We start from the raw sequence: 22,058 nt of genomic DNA, 5'->3' as shown, positions 1-22,058 counted from the left end.
GGCCAGACAAGGAATAATGGATGGAAACTGATCAAAGAGAGGTCCAACCTGGAAATAAGGAGAATTTTTCTGACAGTGAGAACAATCAACCCATGGAACAGAAGTTGCCTTCAGAAGTTGTGGGAGCTTCATCACTGGAAGCTTTCAAGAAGAGACAGGGCAGCCATCTGTCAGAAATGGGGTAGGGTCTCCTGTTTGGGTGGGGGAATTGGACTAGATGACCCACAAGGTCCCTTCCATCTCTGTTAATCTGAATCTGCCGAAGATGATCAAAGGCCTGGAAGCTAAAACATACGATGAACGGTTGCAGGAACCGGGCGTGACTAGTCTAGTGAAGAGGAGGACGAGGGGGAGACATGATGGCAGTCTTCCAATATTTGAGGGGCTGCCCCAGAGCGTCTGAATTTTGATCCCATGATCCTGGGGAACGCTGCCAAGGTTGAACTGAAAAACGGTCGTAAGTCCCATTTCTCAGCATCATGGTAACTTTGAACGGTCTACTCAAGCAACTGTTGTAAATTGAGGACTCCACCTCCTTGGTTGTAGAGCATGAAGGAAATTTCCCGGTGCTAATCAATCAGGGTTAGCTAATCCCATCCCATCTGGCTTTCCCGCCCCCCAAAAATACCCCAAAAAACCCCACTGCAACCAGGGCTTTAGCAAACCGAGTTTATTAATTAATGTATTAATTCAATTTGTATGCCGCCCCTCTCCGAAGACTCAGGGCGTCTTCGGAGAGGGTGTCTTTGGAGAGTTAAATTCAGCAAGGAAGGAAGTTTGAATTTGCAGAAAGTTTTAAGAGTCTCCTTTTAAGGCGTGGCGGGTCCATTAATTGAAGAAATCATGCCAAGTGCAGAATTGCACTTGAGGTCTGAGTAGCTATGAGCAAGGTGACCTCAGAAGATTCAAAATGTGGCATTATGGGGAAAAAAAAAAGCGGGGGGAAAAGGAACTGATGTTGGTTAACACCCCAAAACCACACCAGTGGCACATTCTCATTTAGCAGGGACAGGAAGGAGTGGAGCAGCGAGATGTGTAAATCAGAAGCCGCAACGGTTGGAGAGAAACTTCCTGAGTTGTTTTTTCCCCCCCCCCTTTTCTTAAATATACAAAGCCTTGTTGTAGCAACGGGGATTTTTATTTATTTTTTCGCAGGCTTTTCGGGATGCAAAAACCATCCAAGTCCAGCCACCGATTTCCGTTTCGCTAGCCAGAGAGATGCATTGGGGGAGGAAGTTCACAGCCAGGACACAGTTGCAAATAACGTTTTTCATCGGTTTATTCCTCCGGGTAATTGGAGGTAGACTGTGCCTAAGCTGGGAGGTTCCACCCCCAAAGAGCTTCAGCGAAACCTAATTTAGAAGACGGAGCCTTATTTTAAATCCGACCTAACAGTATTTGTCCTAACTCAGATTTTCTGTTCTGGCCACATTGTGACGATGATCGCGTGACTTTAGGCTACTGCAATTTGGGGGATGCAAGATTTTGGATTTGGAAAACATTTGGAAAAATGTTGGGAAACTGATCAACCGCCAAGAGATCAATTGATAATCCAAAAAAATCTATAACTGTGCGGAAATGGACAAACTAACATTTGAAATGAAGGATAAGGTAGACTCAAAATGTTATATAGCGTGGAATAGGTGGTATGATTGGATAACTCGTAGAAATGAGGGTAGATGTAAAATTCTGTACGATAATAATAATAATTAACAAATATGCACCGTTAATAAGATAATGGACGTGTGACCAAAGTCACTTTTTCTTTTTATGTAGTGTCGTCTGTATATTTTATATGTTTAAGAAAGTTTTGTTTTTAAAATAAAATAATAAAAAAAAAATTTTTGGATTTGGCCAACAAAGGGGGAAAAAAATAATAATTTCAAATGCAAAATTTTGGGATGCAAAAAAAAAAACCCTCTCCAAATCTGGGATGCTGCGATGGTCAGAAATGGGAGGACCTGTCATAAGTCCCTTCTTTTAAGTGAATGGTCATAAGTTGAGGACTACCCATATCATTTCCATCTCTACTTTGGCTCTGCTGGGTCACAGGAAGGAAAAGACAGGTAATCCTCGGTTTACAACCATTTCTTTAGTGACCTGTTCCGAAGTTACAACGGCCCCGGAAAAAAAAAATGACATGACCATTTTTCACACTTACGACCACTGCAGCATTCCCCCATGGCCGCATAATCAAAATTCAGAGTCTTCGCAGCTGTCCTGTATTTATGACCGATGCAATGTCCCAGGGTCCTGCGATACCCCCTTTTGCGACTTTCCAAACAAGCGAAATCAGGAAGCCAGACTCACTTAACGACCATGTGGACTAATTTAAAACCATTTCGGCGATCCCCTTAAAAAACTGTGGCAAGAAAGGCCGTACAACGGGGGGCAAAAACTCACTTAACGACCGTCTGGCTTAGCCGTGGAAATGGTTGGCTCGGCCGCGGTCCGAAGTCAAGGACTTGCCAGCTGTTGTGGCTGTTTTTTGTTTTTTTTTAAACTCATTCATGAAAACATGCCCAGGTAAGGAAGGAATGCAAGCCTTACCTGGGCATTTTGGGACAACAAAACAGACCAGCAATGTTAGCTTGATGCAATGGGAAACCCTTGCCTGCCTGCCTGCCTGCCTGCCTGCCCATCCTTCTGCCAGTAGAGCTGAGTTGGCACACACACACACAAACATATATATATATATATACACACACACACACACACACACACACACACACACACACACACACACACACCCACAAACTCAGAATATAAATTCCCGCCTTGCACAGATAAGGAAGCAGGAAGGATTAAGCCCCACACCCAGTTTCTCAGCCTTGCAGCTCAAAAGATTTAAAAGAAATTCAGGATTGGCTGATTAGCCACACATTGTGTGTTTGTGCATATGTGTGTGTGTAACAAACCCTTCCATGCCTGAAAAGAGAGAGAGAGAGAGAGAGACAAAGCTAGCAATCCTGCCCCCTCCCCAATTCTTCCCCCCAGACCAATTTCTCTTTCTATTATTTTGCTTTCCTTGATCCTGTTGGGCCAACTTTTCCAAGCCTCAGCAATCTTAAAATGGGGGGACTTCAACTCCCAGAATTCCCCACCTCTTCCGTCCCCCCGGGACAGTGCACCCTCCATAAATACAGGAAGTCCTCAACTTACAACGATTTTCGCTTAATGACCGTTTAACATGAACATCCGGCGCCGGAAAAAAAGTGACTTTTGAGTGTTTTTCACAGTTACGACGGCGACTCACGGGAACGAAATTCAAGACACTTGGCAAGCGGTTCATAATTACGACGGTTGCCCTTTCAGCTAAAATTACAATTTCTGTACCTCCTTTTTTGCCGTAACATTTATTTTCATCTATTTTGTACCAATATTACCCTTCGTTTTCATCTCTAATTCTGACCAAATTCCATTTCCCCTTCTATTCTATATTAAACCCTTTTTCCCATTATCATCTAATTTTTATATCCATCATCAAATTAATTAATGATGTGGTGTTACAGTTATTTAATTCTTATATTAATAATAAACCCACTCATTTTATAACATACATTTCCTTAACTAATATCATGGCTCATGAATTAATTAGGGCATCTTTCGGAAACTTGACACAATCCAACATTTTAATATAAATCAATTGATTACATAGATATCTTTTTCATTTATATATGAACCAGAAGGGGAAAAAAAACAACTTAGTTGAATTTAAAAATATTCTAACTATTATCCTCTAATCATATAGCTTTCCCCCTGTATTATTCCAAATCATCACTTAATCGTTTGTACACACACCACTATTAAAAACATTTCAATTATTATTCCAATTATTTTTCAATTCATTTTCACCATCGTATGATTTAACATTATTTCTTACTACAATTTATATTTCAATTCTAGTCGTATACATCATATTCCCCTTTCATTTCTTTCCTTTTTTCCCTTTCCCTTTTTATTTTTACCTTTTTCTTTCCCCTTTTTTCCTTTTGTGCCTTAAAATCCTGATCTCTCCTGTTTTGCCCTATATTTCCCATTGTTCCCCCTCTCTTTTCTCTCTCTCTCTTTTTTTTTGTTTTCACCACTGTTTATCCCATTATTTATCCCAGTATTATTGTCCCTTTGCCGACCTTCTGAAAAAGTCAACGGGGAAGGCAGATTCGCTTAACAACCGGGTTACGAACCGACTCGCTTAACAACCGTGGCAAGAATTCAGTATCGACCGCCAGTGATGCCCTTAAGAACTGCGGCGAGAAAGTTCGTAAAACAGGGTCAAAACTCCCTTAACAAACGTCTCGCTCAGCGACAGAAATGTTGGGGCTCCATTGAGGTGAGGATTACCTGTACATGCCAGTTGCCAAGTGTTCAAATTTCAAAGAACCAACACAGTTCTAGGCTGCATTAACAGAGGGATAGAATCAGGATCACATGAAGTGTTAATACCACTTTATAAGGCCTTGGTAAGGCCACACTTGGAATATGGCATCCAGTTTTGGTCGCCACGATGTAAAAAAGATGCGGAGACTCTAGAAAGCGTGCAGAGAAGAGCAACAAAGGTGATTAGGGGACTGGAGGCTAAAACATACAAAGAACGGTTGCAGGAACTGGGTACGTCTAGTTTAATGAAGAGAAGGACTAGGGGGGACATGAAAAATTCCTATTCTACTCTATTCTACTCTATTCTACTCTACACTCTCTACTCTACTCTATACGCTCTACTCTACTCTACTCTCTACTCTACTCTCCACTCTACTCTACTCTACTCTACTCTACTCTATACACTCTATCTATTCTACTCTACTCTACTCTATACACTCTACTCTACTCTACTCTACTCTACTCTACTCTACTCTACTCTACTCTACTCTACTCTACTCTACTCTATTCTATGATAGCAGTGTTCCAATATCTCAGGGGCTGCCACAAAGAAGAGGGAGTCAAACTATTCTCCAAAGTACCTGAGGGTAGAACAAGAAGCAATGGGTGGAATCTAATCAAGGAGAGAAGCAACTTAGAACTAAGGAGAAATTTCCTGGCAGTTAGAACAATTAATAAGTGGATCAACTTGCCACCAGAAGTTGTGAATGCCCCAACACTGGAAGTTTTTAAAGAAGAGATTGGATAACCCTTTGTCTGAAGCGGTGTAGGCTTTCCTGCCTAAGCAGGGGGTTGGACTAGAAGACCTCCAAGGTCCCTTCCAACTCCGTTATTCTAAATGAAATTTTGACCGCGTGACTGTTGGAATGCTGCAACGGTCGTTAAGTGTGAAAAACAGTCAGAAGTCCCATTGTCGTCGTAACTTCGAAGAGTCCCCAAACGAAGGGTTGCAATTCTACCTGTACTTTTCTAATTGTACAGGTCAGGTAGAGAGCGACCAATTTATTATACGCTTGAGGAAGGAAAAAACTAACCAGCCATCAGCCTTAAGAAAGTGATCCTTGTTTAACCTTTGAAATGTTCGTTCAGCCGCCACCACCCTGCCTTCTAACCGCAACGGTGCAAAAATGCAGAAGGCAAACAAAAGGTTTGCCCGTCACACCTATTGTGGGTCAAACAACAACAACAACACAAAGAAAAATCAGTTCAGGATTTCTGCGTCCGACGTCAAAGGAGATTGAGAAAGCTGGCCGAGATCTCTTCTCAAACCCGATCCTTTTTTGCAAACCTGATTCGGAAGGGAAGATAACAGCTACAGGTCGTCTTTTGGACTTACGACCACAATTGAGCCCCAAATTGATGTCGTTAATGTGGGGACAAGTTATTAAGTGGACTTTGCCCCGTTTTACGGCATTTCTTGCCACCGTTAAACGAATCACTGCCGTTTTTAAGTTAGTAAAACCCGGTTGTTAAGTGAATCACCATTGATTTTGTTTGTCAGAAGGTTGCAAAAGGGGATTGTGTGATCCCGGGATGTTACAACCGTCATACGTGTGAAAAACAGTCATAAGTCACTTTTTTCCCCCCAGTGCCGTTGTAAACTCCAAACGGTTGCTAAATGAACGGCCGTAAATCGAGGCCTAACCAGTACAGAATCCACAAACGAATCGAATCCTGCAGGAATATTTCTACCGATCCTGGTCTCTTGTCTGTTTCAGCAAGAAAGCTTTGAGGGTCACCTATCATGTTAAAATTTCCCATAATGCCCTTTGCTCCCAGGGCATTGTGGGAATCCAAGCTTGCCTTCAGGAGTGATGGCAGCTTCATCCCTGGAGGCTTTCAAGAAGAGACTGGACTGCCATCTGTCAGAATTGGTGTAGGGCAGCGATGGCTAACCTTTTTGCCGTCGCGTGCCAAAAGTGGGGGGAAGTGATGGGGGGGTTACACAGGCGTGTGGCCACACCCATAATTCAATGCACCCTGGCCCCCCACGTGCTCCCCCGCTTTTGGCACACAATGGCAGGGTGGGCCCAGTAGGCCCATTTTTCGGCCTCCCCAGGCTCCAGAGGCTTTCTTGGCGCCTGGGGAGGGCGAAAAACAGCCTTCCCCACTTCCTCAACTCCCCACGGCCCTCCAGAGGCCGGAAACAGCCTGTTTGCCAACTTCTGCTCCCACTGGAAAGCATATTTTTTGCTCTCCCCAGACTCCAGAGACTTTCTAGGAGCCTGGAGAGGGTGAAAACGGCTGTCAGCACTTCAAGCTGCATTTACTCTAGTGCTGACATAAGAAGGAGAAGCGGAGGCGTCTGGAAAGGGACGTTTGACTTTTCACCTACTTATTTTCCCTGGAGATAATATCCCCTAGGAGATGGGATGGGAGGGGGGAAATTCCTTTGAGCTGGAGCAGTAGATTAGGAGTAGAGTGACTTGGAAGATGGCCAATGAGTGCAGAGGAGTGGGGAAAGGAAAGGGAGGGTTTTGGGTCAGGAAGTCAGTGTTGGCTGCGATGGAGTCGGAATTAGAATGTCGTGCTTAATAAATGGGAGTTTTTCATCAAAGACTTTGTTTGAAATGCAATTTATTTGAGACGACCTCGAAACGTGACAATGGCCTTCCCCACCCCTCCGGAGGCCAGAAATGGCCCGTTTGATCAACTTCCGGTAGGATCGGAAGGCCTGTTTTTTGCTCTCCCCAGGCTCCAGAGCCTTTCTAGGAGCTGAGCTAGGGCAATGCTCGCATGCCCACCGATATAGCTCCGCGTGCCATCTGTGGCACGCGTGCTATAGGTTCGCCATCACGGGTGTAAGGTCTGCTGCTTGGGCGGGGGGCTGGACTAGATGACCTCCAAGGTCCCTTCCAACTCTGTTCACCTGTTATCCTCCCAAGGGCCGTGTGCAGCTCGGCGATGATTGGACTGCATCAGCTTCCCACACTGAATAAAGACCTCGTCTTGCAGCCATTCGTTTACCGACCAAAGTTCCTGAACAAAGTAAGTTACAACTGGTCCTCACAACTTCTGACCGTTCCAATATCCCAACGAGCATGCGATGAAAATTGGCAGCATGGTTGCAGCATCCTGACAGTCTCATCTGTCAGAGGGTCTGCTCCTTGGGTGGAGGGTTGGACTAGATGACCTAAAAGGTCCCTGCCAACTCTGTTCATCTGTTAACCACCATTTGCGATCTTCCCAGCCAGCTTCCGACAAGCAAAGCCAAAATGGGGGGGACGGGACCGGATTTGTTTAATGACCCTCTGATTCTCATTTAACAACCGCCTAAGGTTGTAAAAGGAGGCGTGACTCGCTTAACAACTGCCTTGCTTAGCCGGGGGAATTCTGCTCCCAACTGTCGTCGTAAGTCAAGGATTGCCTTGCTCCTGATCAATATAGGTGTGGCTTTTGAACGAAAGTCCAACTTTGCAAAGCTTACACAACCCGCTGTAATTATTAAAAAAAAGGGAGGGGAAGTCTGCCAGGCCTAGCACAACCCAAGCCACGCGGGTCTGTTCAGTAAGCCACGATTCCACAAACCACGGTTTGATTGCGTGAAAAATGCAAGCAGACGAATTCCCACCCCCTCTACAAACCGAAGCTGTTTTTTCTTGTTTTTTTTTCAAACCCTGCAAAGGGGAAAGGAGGAGGGGAGGGGAAATTCCTTCATTTGGTTTTATATTAGTTTTTTGAAAGCTTGCACAACCGGCAGAGATATTTATTTAAATTAACTTTGGGCTTTATTGGAGCCTCATTGGAAGGACTCCGATCCCGGGGAATTATATGTCAGCAAAAATGTGGAGTTGTGTTTTTTTTTTGCTCTTTCGAGGTCAAAAGTTTTATCGTTTGGCTCTCGAGCTCTAAGTTAAGAAAGAAATTCCATTTTTTTTGCATCGAAAAAATAAAAATGACAGGGCCTCCAAGAGATAAGCAAATGCCGTTTTCGGCGTGGTTTCTAATATAGCTAAGACTTCTGAGAGTTCGCTTAGTGACCATTACATCGGCACTGAAAAAATGTGGACGGATGGCCGTTTTTCACAGTTAACGAACTTTGTCCCCAGGATCTGACGGTTGGCAACTGGTTTCGGAGTTATGACCGTTGCAGTGTGTGTCCCAAAGTCACACGATTCCCCTCTGGCCACCTTCTGTCGAGCAAAGTCAAGGGGAAAGCCAGATTCACTTAACAACCAGGTTACTAACTTAACAGCTGCAGTGATTCTCTTAGCAACGGCGGCAAGAGAAGTCGTAAAATGGGGGCACTTAACAAATGTCTCACTTAGCGACAGGCTTTCAAGAAAAGAAACTGGACTGCCATTTGTCAGAAATGGTGTAGGGTCTCTTGCTTGGGCAGGGGGTTGGACTAGATGACCTACAAGGTCCCTTCCAACTCAGTCCCACTTAACAATGGAAATTTGTCTCGCTTAACAAATGTCTCGCTTAGCAACAAACGTCTGGGGCTCAATTGTGGTCGTAAGCCGAGGAGTACCTGCAGACTGCGGAGTGTTCCGAATTAGCTCTCCCTTCCCCCTTTGTTTCCCGAAAATTAAATTTGAAAAGATTGGAACATTTTTTCCCCCTCTGCTGATTAAATTCCAACTTTGCATTTATAGACAGGAAAAAAGGCGGTTGTTAAGTGAGTCCTGTCTGGTTTTATTACCCCCCCCCTTTTTATTTGGCCATGGTTGTTAAGCGAATCCAGCTTCCCCCAATATCCTATTGTGCAGGGTATAGAAAACAAAAAAGAAGCATAAAAGCTTTCTTTGCCGCTCATATTAAAAGCCAAGGTGGCAGATACAAGGATTTTCTTCCTACTGGGTGCAGCTCCGGCTATGGAACTCCCTGCCACAAGATGGCAATTATGGACAGCTCAAAAAGGCCGGCCTGTAACACGCCTGCTGTCTTCGAAAACAGTCCTTAGGAGAAACTGGATGCTGAAATGGAGAATTTGCAGCGTGGTAAGGCAGGTTTGGCATTAGCAGACCCTATCCAAATAATAAAACGGGAAATAAGAGTCCCTTGGGAGTTGGGCGGCATAGAAATGCGACAAAATAAATAAATAAATAAATAAAATTTTAACCCTGCTGTTGGTTTGCCTGTTAACTCTCTTTTCTCATATGTAAGTAGATAGAGGGCAGGTTAAATTGGTTAGAAGTTTATAAAAAGTTTTTATTTTATAAAAAGTTTATAAAAGCTTGATGAATGTAATTTATTCTCCTTACGTACACTGAGAGCATATGCACCTAAGACAAATTCCTTGTGCGTCCAATCTCACTTGGCCAATAAAGAATTCTATATTGAAAAGTAGGCCTGCTTTGCAACGAAGAGGGAAACTTATTACTGCAATATATATATATATATATATATATATATATATATATATATATATATATATATATATATATATATATATATATATATATATATATATATTTATCCATCTTCAACTTTGGGGGGGGAACGACACAATATATGTATATGTGTTTTTTGTCTCTCGTCTTTTACAATGCACTTTTGAAATTGTCAGTTCCGGCTTTTTTGTGTGTGTGTGCAAAATGTTCTTTTTGTTTGCAGCTCGTATTTTAACTTTCTGACTAAAATAAATTATTGGGAGTGGGTGGTGGGGGAGAAAGAACAATGCAACAGGTACACACCTCCACCATATCTCAGCTTCCAAGGTTGCAACGGTTACGACGGCCCTGCGGGGCAGACCGCGCCCTCCCCCAAGCATAAGCCGACCCACAGCCAGCCAGCCAGCCAGCAGGGAGTTGCCCCCCAACGAATGACGCACCGCTGGTGGGGAGAGACAATCCCCAGCCTCCCTCCCTCTTTCAACCACCTTGTTTCCCGACCCGCAGAGACAAGCCAGGGTGCGAATCGGTTGGGTCAGCAACCCCCCCCAAAGCCTTTCCTTCTCCCCCCCCCCACCCAGCAAGTTTAAGCAGAAATCTGGTTTCGTCATCCTTGCATTCCAGACTTTTGCCAGAGATCAGCTAAGGACGAGTCTCGGTGGAAAGAGCCAGGATACAACGAAGGGGAAGGAAAAAACTGCTTTAGGAAAGCGTCCAAATTGTCTTAACTTTCCAGAAGGGTCCAGCCGGCAGCCTTCACAGGGCCGGGGTTTTTTTTTGGGGTGGGGGCATAAATATTTATTTATTTATTTATTTATTTTTATTAAATTTGTATACCGCCCTTCTCCTGCTGGACTCAGGGCGGTGCACAGCCAAAAATAAAAAAACATTCCAATACAGAATTTAAATTTTTTAAAAAAGAATTACACAACTTTGGCCCAAAATAACCAGTAATTCTGGTAAATAACCAGAATTACTCCGTTTTCTCACCCTTCTCAAGCGCCAGACAAAACCACATTCTCATTTTCTCCCCTTTCCTGGTTTATGGAGCTGTTCCTAGCCTCAGATTGCTAAATCCCTTCTTTCGGTCTCTGTGGCTTTGCAAACTATTTTGCAAACCAACCGAGTTGGAAGGGACCTTGTAAGGTCATCTAGTCCAACCCCCTACCCCCCCCAGCCAAGCAGGAGACCCTACACCATTTCTGACCGATGGCAGTCCAGTCTCTTCTCGAAAGCCTCCAGGGATGAAGCTCCCACAACTTCCAAAGGCAAGCTTGAATTCCCACAATGCCCCGGGGGCAATGCTTACATCAGCAAAGGGCATGATGGGAAATTTTAACAACAACAGTAGCGTCCAACTTTTAAGACCTGTGGACTTCAACTCCCAGAATCCCCCCCAAGCCGGCTTTGGCTTGGCCGGCTGGGGAATTCTGGGAGTTGAAGTCCATAGATTGTCCAAATGGCCAAAGGTTGGACACTCCTATTCTACAATCTTGTCATGTCTGGGTCTGTAAGGCCAACTGGCCAGAAAATAGAGAGAGAGAGAAAGAGAGGATAGGGATGGTGGATAAATTAGAAGCATTATTCCTATTTTTTAAAAAAAATTAATTATACCCTTGAGGGTCTTTTGAAGGGGCGTGCTAACCAATTTAGGCGGACGGCGGTGTGGAGGGTTGGTTGGCTGTACAGATGTTCACGGACCACAAGGCCAGAGCCAGGGAAAAGGAGGCCGGGAGTAATGCACATCTGGGCAGGGAGCTCAGAGATCCTACCCGCCCCTCCCCGCTCCCGCCCCCAAAGGCAAGGGGCACATATAAAGTTATCCGACTCTTGAAAAAGACAGCTGACCAACATCGAAGAGCCGGATAGCCGTTTCAGAAGAAAAAGCTGGCTGTTTCACTCAATCGTAGCTTGTTTGGCAACGCTTTAACTGTACAAACCCAACATTGGCTTGGGGTTGCGCCAGATGTTAACTCAGCCATAACAGTGGGGTGCCGTGCAAAGGCAGTTTGTGGGTGTGGGTGTGTGTCAAAAGGCAGCAAATCAACTGTGGCCCTGTGGAACAGTGACCAAAGAAACCCTGCAAACATCCAGACAGCCAGCAGAGGGCGCCAAAACCATATCTTTTACGCGGCCACCTAGCGGCTGTCTGGAGAATCGCAGCCCAGCTCTTATAAGCTAACTTCTAAAACCCGCTTTTCTTTGCCAACTTGGGTCGCAGAAAGATCTTGGCAAAAGGGGTCAGGAGAAGACCCTCCCAACGCTCAAGGACTACAAGTCTCATCGTCCCTTTAGCAGCAACATGGGAGTTTCAGTCCCAAACGATAAGGCAACGTTCCCCCCAACCCCAAAAAGGCCAACAGAAATGGGAGAGAAAGGGAAAGGGAAAGAAAGAAAGAGAGAGACAGAGAAGGAAGGAAGGAAGGAAGAAAGGAAAGGAGAAAGAGAGAGACAGAAAGAAAGAAAGGAGAAAGAGAGAAAGAAAGAAGGAAGGAACGAAAGAAAGAGAAAGGAAGGAAAGAAAGGAGAAAGAAAAAGAAAGAAGGAAGGAAGGAAGGAAAAAAGGAAAGGAAAGGAGAAAAAGAGAGAGAGAAAGAAGGAAGGAAAGAAAGAAAGAAAGAAAGAAAGAGACAGAGAGAAAGAAGGAAGGAAGGAAAGGAAAGAAAAGAGAAAGTTGAATTGAATTGAATTGAATTAATCATATTTCTATGCCGCCCAACTCCCAAGGGACTCTTGAAAGAAAGAAGGAAGGAAGGAAAGAAAGGAGAAAGAGAAAGAAAGAAGGAAGGAAGAAAAGAAAAGAGAAAGAAAGAAAGAGAAAAAGAAAGAAAAAGAAAGAAAAAGAAAGAAAAAGGAGAAAGAGTGGGGGAAGAGAAGAAAGGACGGGAACACCGGGCGAGGTGGAGAAGGGCGTGGGAACCCTGGAGGTCATCCACGCGGCCAGCCCAGACCTTTTGCAAAAGCCGCGTGCGAAAAGGAGAGAATCCTCCCCACCGTTTCCACGTAGAAGAGAAGTTAAACCCACAAGCTTGGGCGTTTTCCAGAGAGCCCCCCCACCCCACCCCACCCCAAGGTCACCTGGGGGTCCCCTTTTCTCCCCTGCCCTTCCCCCCCACCCCCCCCCACCCCAAGACTTACCTTCCTCCGCGGAGTTGTGGCTGCGAGCGCTGCCGGATTAAGCAAAGCCGCGCCTTACTCTCGCCTCCCACGCCCGGCTCTGGCTTTTTAAGGCTGATGTCAGCGCTCCTCCGAGGCGGCGACGCCTCCCCCGGGGGCAGGAAAAAGAAAAAAAAAAGAAAAAGAAAAGAGAGAGAGAGAGAAAAAGAAGAGAAACTCAAGGGGAAGAATCGGGAGAGGCTTTCAAGGCGCAAAGTGCCAATTCCTTTCCATGGAGGAAAAAAAAAGCCTTTAGAGAAGAGCTTACTCCGGAGTAAACCGCAGGAGAGCGGCTTTGCGGCGGCGGTTGCTCTCCAGGAGAGGGATTTGTAGCAGTTAACAGAGCTGGGAAGGGGTCTTGGAGGTCATCTAGTCCAGCCCCCTGCTCACAGCAAGGAGACCGGTGCTAGGGATTCGAACCGCCGGACTTTTGTGATCGACAAGCGCAGCGTCTTTAGTCCCCGAGCCCCCCGAGGAAAGGAAGGATTACCCTTGATGGACACACACCCATTTGTCTGAAATGGGATTGGGCTGCAGGGGGTCGGACTAGAAGATCTCCAAAGACCCCTTCCGAATTCTGTTATTCTGTTAAACCCGTTTAAAAAGAATTTAATGCCTTGTGTGTCCAATCACACTTGGCCAATAAAGAATTCTATTCTACTCTACTCTACTCTACTCTACTCTACTCTACTCTACTCTACTCTACTCTACTCTACTCTACTCTATCCCAGAATCTTATTGTCTTCTCTTCTATTTCTATTTCTTTCTTTCTTTCTTTCTTTCTTTCTTTCTTTCTTTCTTTCTTTCTTATTTATTGGTTTGATTTATATGCCACCCTTTCTCCGGAGACTCAGGGCGGCTTACAATGCGTTAAGCAATAGCCTTCATACTTTTGTATATACCTGCTTAGTAGGGCTTTCGGCCCCCCCTAAGCGGTGTTCTTTTTTATACAAAGTCAGCTTATTGCCCCCACAATCCGGGTCCTCATTTTACCTACCTCGGAAGGATGGAAGGCTGAGTCAACCTTGAGCCTGGTGAGATTTGTACTTGCAGTAATTGCAGGCAGCTGGTGTTAATAACAGTGCTTTAGTCTGCTGCGCCACCAAGGCTCATTATTTCTATTTCTATTCTATTTAGCGCTTTTGAAGTTGCTGAACTACAGTTCCCAGCATCCCTCACCGGGGAGGGGGGCTTATTCTTGGGGAATTGGGGGCACGGCGTGGGTCAATCACATCTGGAAGGGGGAGGCCTGACAAACTCCCCCACCCACCCCCACCCCCAAGAGTCAACATACAGCTTTGCCGCCCTTCGTTCCGCCCCTCCTGTTTTCTCGGGCCAAATCGACTCCTCCCCTCCAAATCTTCTAGTCCCTAAGGTTGCACAATTCGGCTCCGCTCCCTGGGGTTCGTCAGAAACGACGTCCCTGCGCCATCCTTAAACCGTTTTGTAGCCTGAAGTGATGCAACCACGGTTGCCTCAGTAGAGATAAGAAGACGAGTTGGTGTATATCTCTTTTTCCGATCCAGAGGCAGTGAATTTTTAATAATCCCTGCCTGCCCGGGCAGTTAAGCATCACACATCCGCCGGGAAGGATGGGATACGAAACCTCGATGTGGCTCGGCTATTTGGCCACGGGTCGTTTAAATCCCACCGTCTCTTTCTCCGGAAGAGACCAAACAGTCATTTGCCTGGAATGAGATGGGGGTCTCCTGCTTAAACAAGGGGGTTGGACTAGAGGACCTCCGAGGTCCCTTCCATCCCAACATTTCTGTTGCTACGTGAGTTAATGTTAACTGCATTTCGCTTTGCTTTATAGACTTTTCTCGCCACCGTTGTTAAGCGAATCACTGCCGCGGTTTAAGTTAGAAACCTGGTTGTAAAGTGAATTTTGGCTTCCCCACTGACTTGGCTTGTTAGACGGTCGCAAAAAAAGAGGATCATGCGATCACGGAACACCGCAGCCATCGTAAATGTGAATCGGTTGCCAGGATGACAGTCCGAATTTTGATCAAGTGACCATGGGGACGCTAAATGTGAAACGCCGATCATGGGTCACTTTTTTTCCAATGTCATTTCAGTCACTAAACAAATGGGTTGCTAAGTCAAGGACTACATACATGTATTGTATGTTGTATGACTTCTACATGGTCTTTTTCATCTCTAGACCAAGCCCCTCCCCTATCCCCTCCGCCTTCCAACTTCTCTCATTTTGTTCTATTTTTAATCCTGATCTTTTTTTTTTTCCACAAAAAGTATTTTTTCAGTCAAGCTCAAATCCCCTGGGCTGAGCTAAATATGTACGCACTTGGCTTGAGTGCTTATTTGCCAGAATAAAACGGTTCCCTTCCCAGAAGGAATTCCTGGTGGTCTCCTTTCCAATCAATAAATTAGCCGCCAGCTCTCAAACGGCTGAAAGACTTAATCTGATTTACCAATTTGGGGCCCTTTCAATTTGGAGCATCTTGTGTGGGTCATGGATATGTGACATACACAAAGCCACAACGGGAAGATCCGAAGATTAGGCAAGCCATCCTGGACAGGTTGTGGGAATGCAATGATTCGAACTTTCTCTGAGCCGATTGAAACGCCTCGCACAACGGCGAGAATCCTCTCGGCACAAAAACGAAGATCCTTTTAATTCCCACAATTACGGAATTACCGGTTGCAAAAGCTGACGTGAGTTATCAGAAGCGGCTAAATTGTTGGCTTTAAATTAAAGAAATACGATTCATTTTGTTTTCTACTTGGGAAACCGTTTCTGGACTTTGTGCTTGAGGTGGGGGAAAAAAATATGAAAAAATTTGATTTTGGGTTTTGCGGATTAGATAAGGTTTGCTGATGTGAGTTATCAGAAGTGGCTAAATTGTTGGCTTTAAATTAAAGAAATACGATTCATTTTGTTTCTACTTGGGAAATCGCTTCTGGACTTTGTGCTTGAGGTGGTGGGGGGGAAAGAGGAAAATTTTGATTTTGGGTTCTGCGGATTAGATAGGTTTGTCGGTATAGAAATGGCTAGTACGTATTACTATGCAAAAGTAAAAGTGGAGGTTGCAAGTTGTTATTTTACTGCTAAAAAGAATCAAGTCTTTTTTTTCATTCTTCCCTCTTTTACCTGACACCTTTTTTCTCTTCCATTTTTCCTCCCCTACTCTTCCCATTTTTTTTCCTTTGTATTTGATGTTTCGATAATTATATATGTATGTATGTATGTATGTATGAAGTAAAAGTTATTATCTTATTTTACTGCTAAAATGAATCGAAAGTCGATTTTTTTCTTTCCTCTTTTACCACTTTTTTCTCTTCCAATTTTTCCCCCCTTTGTATTTGATGTTTCGATAATTATACACACATATATATATATGTATGTATGTATGTATAAAGTGAAAGTTGAGGTTGCAAGTTATTATCTTATTTTACTGCTAAAATGAATCGAAAGTCTATTTTTTTCTTTCCTCTTTTACCACTTTTTTCTCTTCCAATTTTTCCCCCCTTTGTATTTGATGTTTCTATAATTATATATATGTATGTATGTATGTATGTATGTATGTATGTATGTATAAAGTGAAAGTTGAGGTTGCAAGTTATTATCTTATTTTACTGCTAAAATGAATCGAAAGTCGATTTTTTTCTTTCCTCTTTTACCAGACACTTTTTTCTCTTCCAATTTTTTTCCCCCTTTGTATTTGATGTTTCGATAATGATATATATATAAAAGGAAAAGAAATGCGTTTTGCAAACAAGGACTGAATCCTCACAAGGAAATGCTCCCTCCTTTCCCCTCCGGGCAGCTCCGGCCTTCCTCCATCCCTTCTGGGATGCACGTCACTTGCAAGACAAAACCAAATTTGGGAAGACAGGAAACCAGTTCAAAAAAATACCTCCCCTCCTCCTCCCCCAAGCGCCTGGGTCATCCAACCTCAATCCTGTCTCTCTACTGAGCAGCGAATGAAACCGATTCAGCCATGAGAAAAAACTTTCCCAGCATAAATTAGCCCCGTAAATGATCCCAAGTTTCTAAAAGTTTTGGGGCAGCTTGAAAAGTTTGCTAAAACTGCCGTGTTATTTTGTTTTTTTCCTGGCTGAAGGGAAAGGGGGGGTGAGGGAGAAGAATTAAGCCAAAAAACAAAGAATTAAGCTAAAAACAAGAAGTACCACCCCTTTTGGGTAGGCTTGCATTCCTTAAGGCAGACGTCAGGTTTCAGCTATGCAATTCCCAATGACATAATTGTACCCCTCACCCTCCTTTCCCACATGCCACATGCCAGGGGGGACCAGCTCTGGGGATTAGGTCGTCTCTGGTGCAGCAACCCCCCTCCCCAAATCGGAAGGAGATGCTGGCTGGGAACAGTAACAGAGTTGGAAGGGATCTTGGAGGTCATTTAGTCCGACCCTCTGCTCACGCAGGAGATCTATACAGGAGAAAGAACAAAGGTTATCATTACTCTGGGCTAGGTAAAGGTTCCCCTCGCACTATGTGCTAGCCGTTCCCGACTCTAGGGGTGCTCATCTCCGTTTCAAAGCCGAAGAGCCGGTGCTGTCCGAAGACGTCTCCGTGGTCATGTGGCCGGCATGACTCAATGCCAAAGGCACATGGAAAACTCTGTTCCCTTCCCACCAAAGGTGGTCCCTATTTTTCTACTTGCATTTCTTTTTTATGTGCTTTCGAACTGCTAGGTTGGCAGAAGCTGGGACAAGTCTCGGGAGCTCACCCCGTTACGCGGCGCTAGGGATTCGAACCGCCAAACTGCCGACCTTTCGATCGACAAGCTGTTAGGAGCCTCCAAACTTGGCGATTTTCAGATTTGTGGGCTTCCAACTCCCAGAATTCCCTACTTTGGCAATCATCCTTGCCAATGGCCGGCTGGGGGATTTCTGGGTAGTTGAAGTCCACAAGCCTTAAAGTCACAGAGTTTGGAGACCTCCCCCACCCCCGTTTTGGCTCATCCAATTTGTCGAGCTTGAGCAAAATTGATCCCCACCCCGGATCAATTTTGTCTACGCATTAGGATCCACTTGGCAACGGGCACATTATTTAGCACCGTCGCCCTGTCCTGGGATCGAGCGATCCCCCGTTTGCAGTCTTTCCAGCCAGCTTCCGATAAGCGAAGTCAAGGAGGGAAGAAGGCGGATTCGCTTAACAGCGGCAAAATTCACTTAACGACGGCAGCGGTTTGCCTAACGACGATGCCCCCCCCCAAAAAAAGTCATGAAAAGAGGCACAACTTTGCCTTCCAAAAATCGGGGGGGTTGTTTTGTCATCGTGAAGCCAAGGATGATCTTGTAACGTTCCTTGGAAGAGTGAAGCAACACACACTCTTGAAGCAGAAGCTTTTGTGAGTCAGAAATAAGTCACACTCCTCCCCCCCCTCCGACCGACAACCTAAAATGGCAAGGTCCTTTTTTTTAAAGAGCTCATCACCCCTGATTCACATCTGGCCTGCGGAGCCTCTCGCAGCCGCCACTACCAGTTCGCTCGAACCGGATCGAACCGGCTGAATACTACCACTGGATTTGTTACCTTCGCTACCGTTTCAGATGCACAGAGTGTCAAAAACGGGATGTGATGACGTCCGGGCGGGTGGGCAGAGCCTCCCGCAGCCGCCTCTACCAGTTTGCTCGAACCAGATAGAACCGGCTGAATATCACCACTGGATTTGTTCATTTTTGCTACCGGTTTGCATGCGCAAAGTGTCAAAAACGGGACGTGATGACGTCCGGGTGGGTGGACAAAGCCTCCCAAAGCCGCCGCTACCGGTTCACACATGACCTTGTAATGTTCCTTGGAAGGGTGAAGCAACACACACCCTTGAAGCAGAAGCTTTTGTGAGTCAGAAATAAGTCACTCCTCCCCCCCCGACCGACAACCGAAAATGGCAGGGTCCTTTTTTTTAAGAGCTCATCACCCCTGATTCATATCTGGCCTGCAGCTGGTGACGTCCTGCACAAGGGGAGAATTCCCCGTGAACTCTTGGCCCCCCTTTTGACGGTCTCCAAACCACAACGCAGGACACCCTTGTCAGTCACCCAAGTTTAGGTTCTCCCGCTTGAGCAGGGGGCTGGACTAGAAGACCTCTGAGGTCCCTCTCAGCTCTACTCTATTCATTTTGCAACCGTCCAACTTTTTCTGTGTATGTTTATAGGTTATTACTTGATCTTTATTTTTTATATGTTTTAAACTCTCTTTTATTCTTTATATAATGTAGGCTCGGTTTTATTATTTATTTTTCTTTTCTTTTTAATCCTCCCCTTTTTTAATATTTTTATAAGTAACTCGTGGTGGCGAACGTATCCAATATTTTTCCCCACAACAAGAAGAACCCTGTGAGGTCGGTTGGCCTGAGAGAGAGAGTAATTGGCTCAAAGTCACCCAATTGGCTTTCATGGTTAAGGCGGGACTAGAACTAATAATGATAATTATAACAACAGTAACAGAGTTGGAAGGGACCTTGGAGGTCATCTAGCCCAACCCCCCGCTCACGCAGGAGACCTGTACTAGGGATTCGAACCGCCGAATTGCCGACCTTTCTGATCGACAAGCTCGGTGTCTTAGCCACTGAACCACCTAGTCAGGCAGTGGGCTGCAGGAGGCCATCGCAGCCGGAAACAAGCTTGGGAGCCAGGGATGGGTTTCACATATTGTTATCACCGGTACGAACCGGTTGAATACCACCTCTCTTGGGAGCTCATTTTCATTGGCAGAGCGCTCGGCCTACCACAGGCGCCCTCTGACATGAGTGACATTGAGCTGGCCACGCCCCCCATGGTCAAACACCACCCTGATGCGGCCCTCAATGAAATCCGAGTTTGACACCCCTGCTCTACAGATAATCCTCAACCAACTGCAGTTTTTAAGTTGCCAACTTTACAACTGCGGCAAGAAAGGTGTAGAGTTTGTTGCAAAACTCACTTGACTTCTGGATGCCATCGTGATCCTAACTCAGGGGTCTGCAACCTTAAACACTCAAAAGAGCCATTTGGACCCGTTTCCCACAGAAAAGAAAACACCGGGAGCCACAAAAACCCTCCCCGTGTCTGACTATTTCTTGAGCAGCTACAAAACTAGCCTATGTAGTTGAATTAAACATTCTGTTTTCTTCTGAAACTTCTCTTTTCTTGGATTTATCGACGGTTAGCCTACTGGGGGTTGAAAAGCTCAATAAATTGCGTGCTGGCGGGTGTCACACATTTTGAGTGACAGGGAGATGCAGCAGAGGGGTGAAAGAGTCACATGCGGGTGGGCGGAGCCTTCTGCAACCGCCGCTACCAGTTCGCTCAAACCGGATAGAACCGGCTGAATACCACCACTGGATTTGTTAACCTTCGCTACCGGTTCGCATGTGCAGAGTGTAAAAAACGGGACATGATGACGTCCGGGTGGGGGGGCGGAGCCTCCTGCAGCCGCCGCTACCAGTTCGCTCAAACCGGATAGAACTGGCCGAATACCACCACTGGATTTGTTACCTTCACTACTGGTTCGCATGCGCAGTGTCAAAAGCGGGACGTGATGACGTCCAGGTGGGTGGGCAGAGCCTCCCACAGCCGCCACTACTGGTTCGCACGAACCAGATCGAACCGGCTGAATACCACCACTGGATTTGGCCCATGGTCCTAAGTCCTTGGGGGGCTGGGAACTTGTGGCTTTCTCAGATGCTGTGGGACTACATCTCCCATCATCGCTGACCACCATTGGGGCTGGGGGAGGGGGGGACCAATCTCCTCCACTCATTTTATTTCCCTCCTCCCCTCGTCGGCCTTCAAACAAGGCCCCAGAACAATTCTCAACTTACTTTTTAAACGCCTTCATGGCCCAGATCCGTCGTTTTGCAAACCAGCTTTTAAATTAACGTGCTATTTTGTGTTTAAGAATTTACAAGACACCAACATTTGATAAAAAGTTTTTTTTTCCAGCAAAGCCCTGAATTTACCAAACATCCCACCACCCGCTTCTTCTGATCTACCATCCGGCTGAAAATAAATCACACGTGCGTTCACACACGCAGAGACACCCACAAGGGTGGCGTCAAATGTATTTTTCTTCCTGCCTGGATAAAATACTCCAGAGATTTGGAAAAAAGTTTTTTTTTTAAAAAAAACTTGCCTGGTATGTTTGGAACTCTGAAGTTTACAAAGCAGTTCTCTTGCATGCCTCTAGAGGGCAGAGTTAGCATTCCAGTTGTCCCAAAGCTGCCCTCTTGTGGACAGAGGGAAAATTGTCCCACCAAAAAAATCCCAGGGAAGGGATTTTTTTTAGAATAAGGTGCCTTGTTCAAATCGCTCGTCCTTCCCGCCGGGGTCCCTCTTCTGCCGCCGTTGCTGAATCATTTCTCGTCGCCGCCGGTAAGCGAGGAATTCCTTGCGCAGGGCGGCGCAACGCTCCTCCGGACTGGCCAAGGGCAGCGGCGAGCTGGACCCATCCAAGGCGCTGACCGACTGGGAATTAGTAGGAGATGTTCTGCTGGATTCGGTTGAACCCCTGAAGCCTGCAAAGGAGAGGCAGAGGAAGACACGGGTTCAAGTCACACTAACTCCATCCTTTGGAGGAAGGGGGAATGAGGTCAGTTTGCTTATTGAATAATAAGGGGGGGGCAATCTAATTTAATGTATACATTTCATGAATAAAATCCCTATCGGAATTTCACGCTTTCCTACATGCTGGGGGAGGTCTGCTTACTCTGTTTCTCCAAGTCGTGGGCCGCGATCGTAGAAATGGGTCTTTTGGGGTCCCCGCTCCGATAGAGCTGCAAGGCGTCCAGTAATTCCGACTCCAGAGCGAACTCCGAATCCCATTCATAGTTTTCATCCACGGAGGTGTTCCTTCTAGAAGAGACCCATTTAAGGAAACGTAAGCCAGGCGGGCGAGAATAATGAAAATATAGAGATGGATTATCGCTCGGTGAGCCACTGTCACCAGGAGATGGGGAGTTCTAGTTCCACCTTAGGCATGAAAGCTGGCTGGGTGACTTTGGGCCAACCATCAGGAGACGATGAGTTCTAGTTCCGCCTTAGGCATGAAAGCCGGCTGGGTGACTTTGGGCCAATCACCAGGAGATGGGGAGTTCTAGTTCCACCTTAGGCATGAAAGCTGACTGGGTGACTTTGAGCCAATCATCAGGAGACGGTGAGTTCTAGTCCCGCCTTAGGCATGAAAGCCGGCTGGGTGACTTTGGGCCAATCACCAGGAGATGG

At 45.7% G+C, this 22,058-nt stretch overlaps 2 protein-coding genes and 1 long non-coding RNA gene across 4 annotated transcripts in view; 1 reads left to right on the top strand and 2 right to left on the bottom strand.

Annotated features, from left to right (window-relative positions):
* TAGLN2 (transgelin 2) overlaps positions 1 to 13,201 on the bottom strand; it is a 29,965-nt gene extending 16,764 nt beyond the window's left edge. Inside the window, exon 1 of the mRNA XM_060694389.2 lies at positions 12,855 to 13,201. The gene's annotated coding sequence lies outside the window, so the exon portion shown is untranslated. The remainder of the gene's footprint in view (positions 1 to 12,854) is intronic.
* LOC148111529 (uncharacterized) overlaps positions 1 to 22,058 on the top strand; it is a 115,387-nt gene that overhangs the window by 36,837 nt on the left and 56,492 nt on the right. Inside the window, exon 2 of the long non-coding RNA XR_015730402.1 lies at positions 7,266 to 7,368. This is a non-coding gene — a long non-coding RNA (uncharacterized LOC148111529). The remainder of the gene's footprint in view (positions 1 to 7,265; positions 7,369 to 22,058) is intronic.
* IGSF9 (immunoglobulin superfamily member 9) overlaps positions 20,756 to 22,058 on the bottom strand; it is a 37,594-nt gene continuing 36,291 nt past the window's right edge. For both annotated transcript variants that reach the window (XM_060694382.2, XM_060694383.2), the window contains exons 20-21: positions 21,544 to 21,689; positions 20,756 to 21,352 (exon numbers count right to left, since the gene is read on the bottom strand). In XM_060694382.2, coding sequence (XP_060550365.2) covers positions 21,120 to 21,352; positions 21,544 to 21,689 — 379 coding nt within the window. In that variant the 3' untranslated portion in view covers positions 20,756 to 21,119. The remainder of the gene's footprint in view (positions 21,353 to 21,543; positions 21,690 to 22,058) is intronic.

Source organism: Pantherophis guttatus, chromosome 18, assembly GCF_059756535.1.
Source record: "Pantherophis guttatus breed Tessera chromosome 18, ASM5975653v1, whole genome shotgun sequence".
Lineage (NCBI taxonomy): Eukaryota > Metazoa > Chordata > Lepidosauria > Squamata > Colubridae > Pantherophis > Pantherophis guttatus.
The sequence above is the reverse complement of the archived record's forward strand: the minus strand, read 5'-3'. Positions and strand labels throughout refer to the sequence as shown.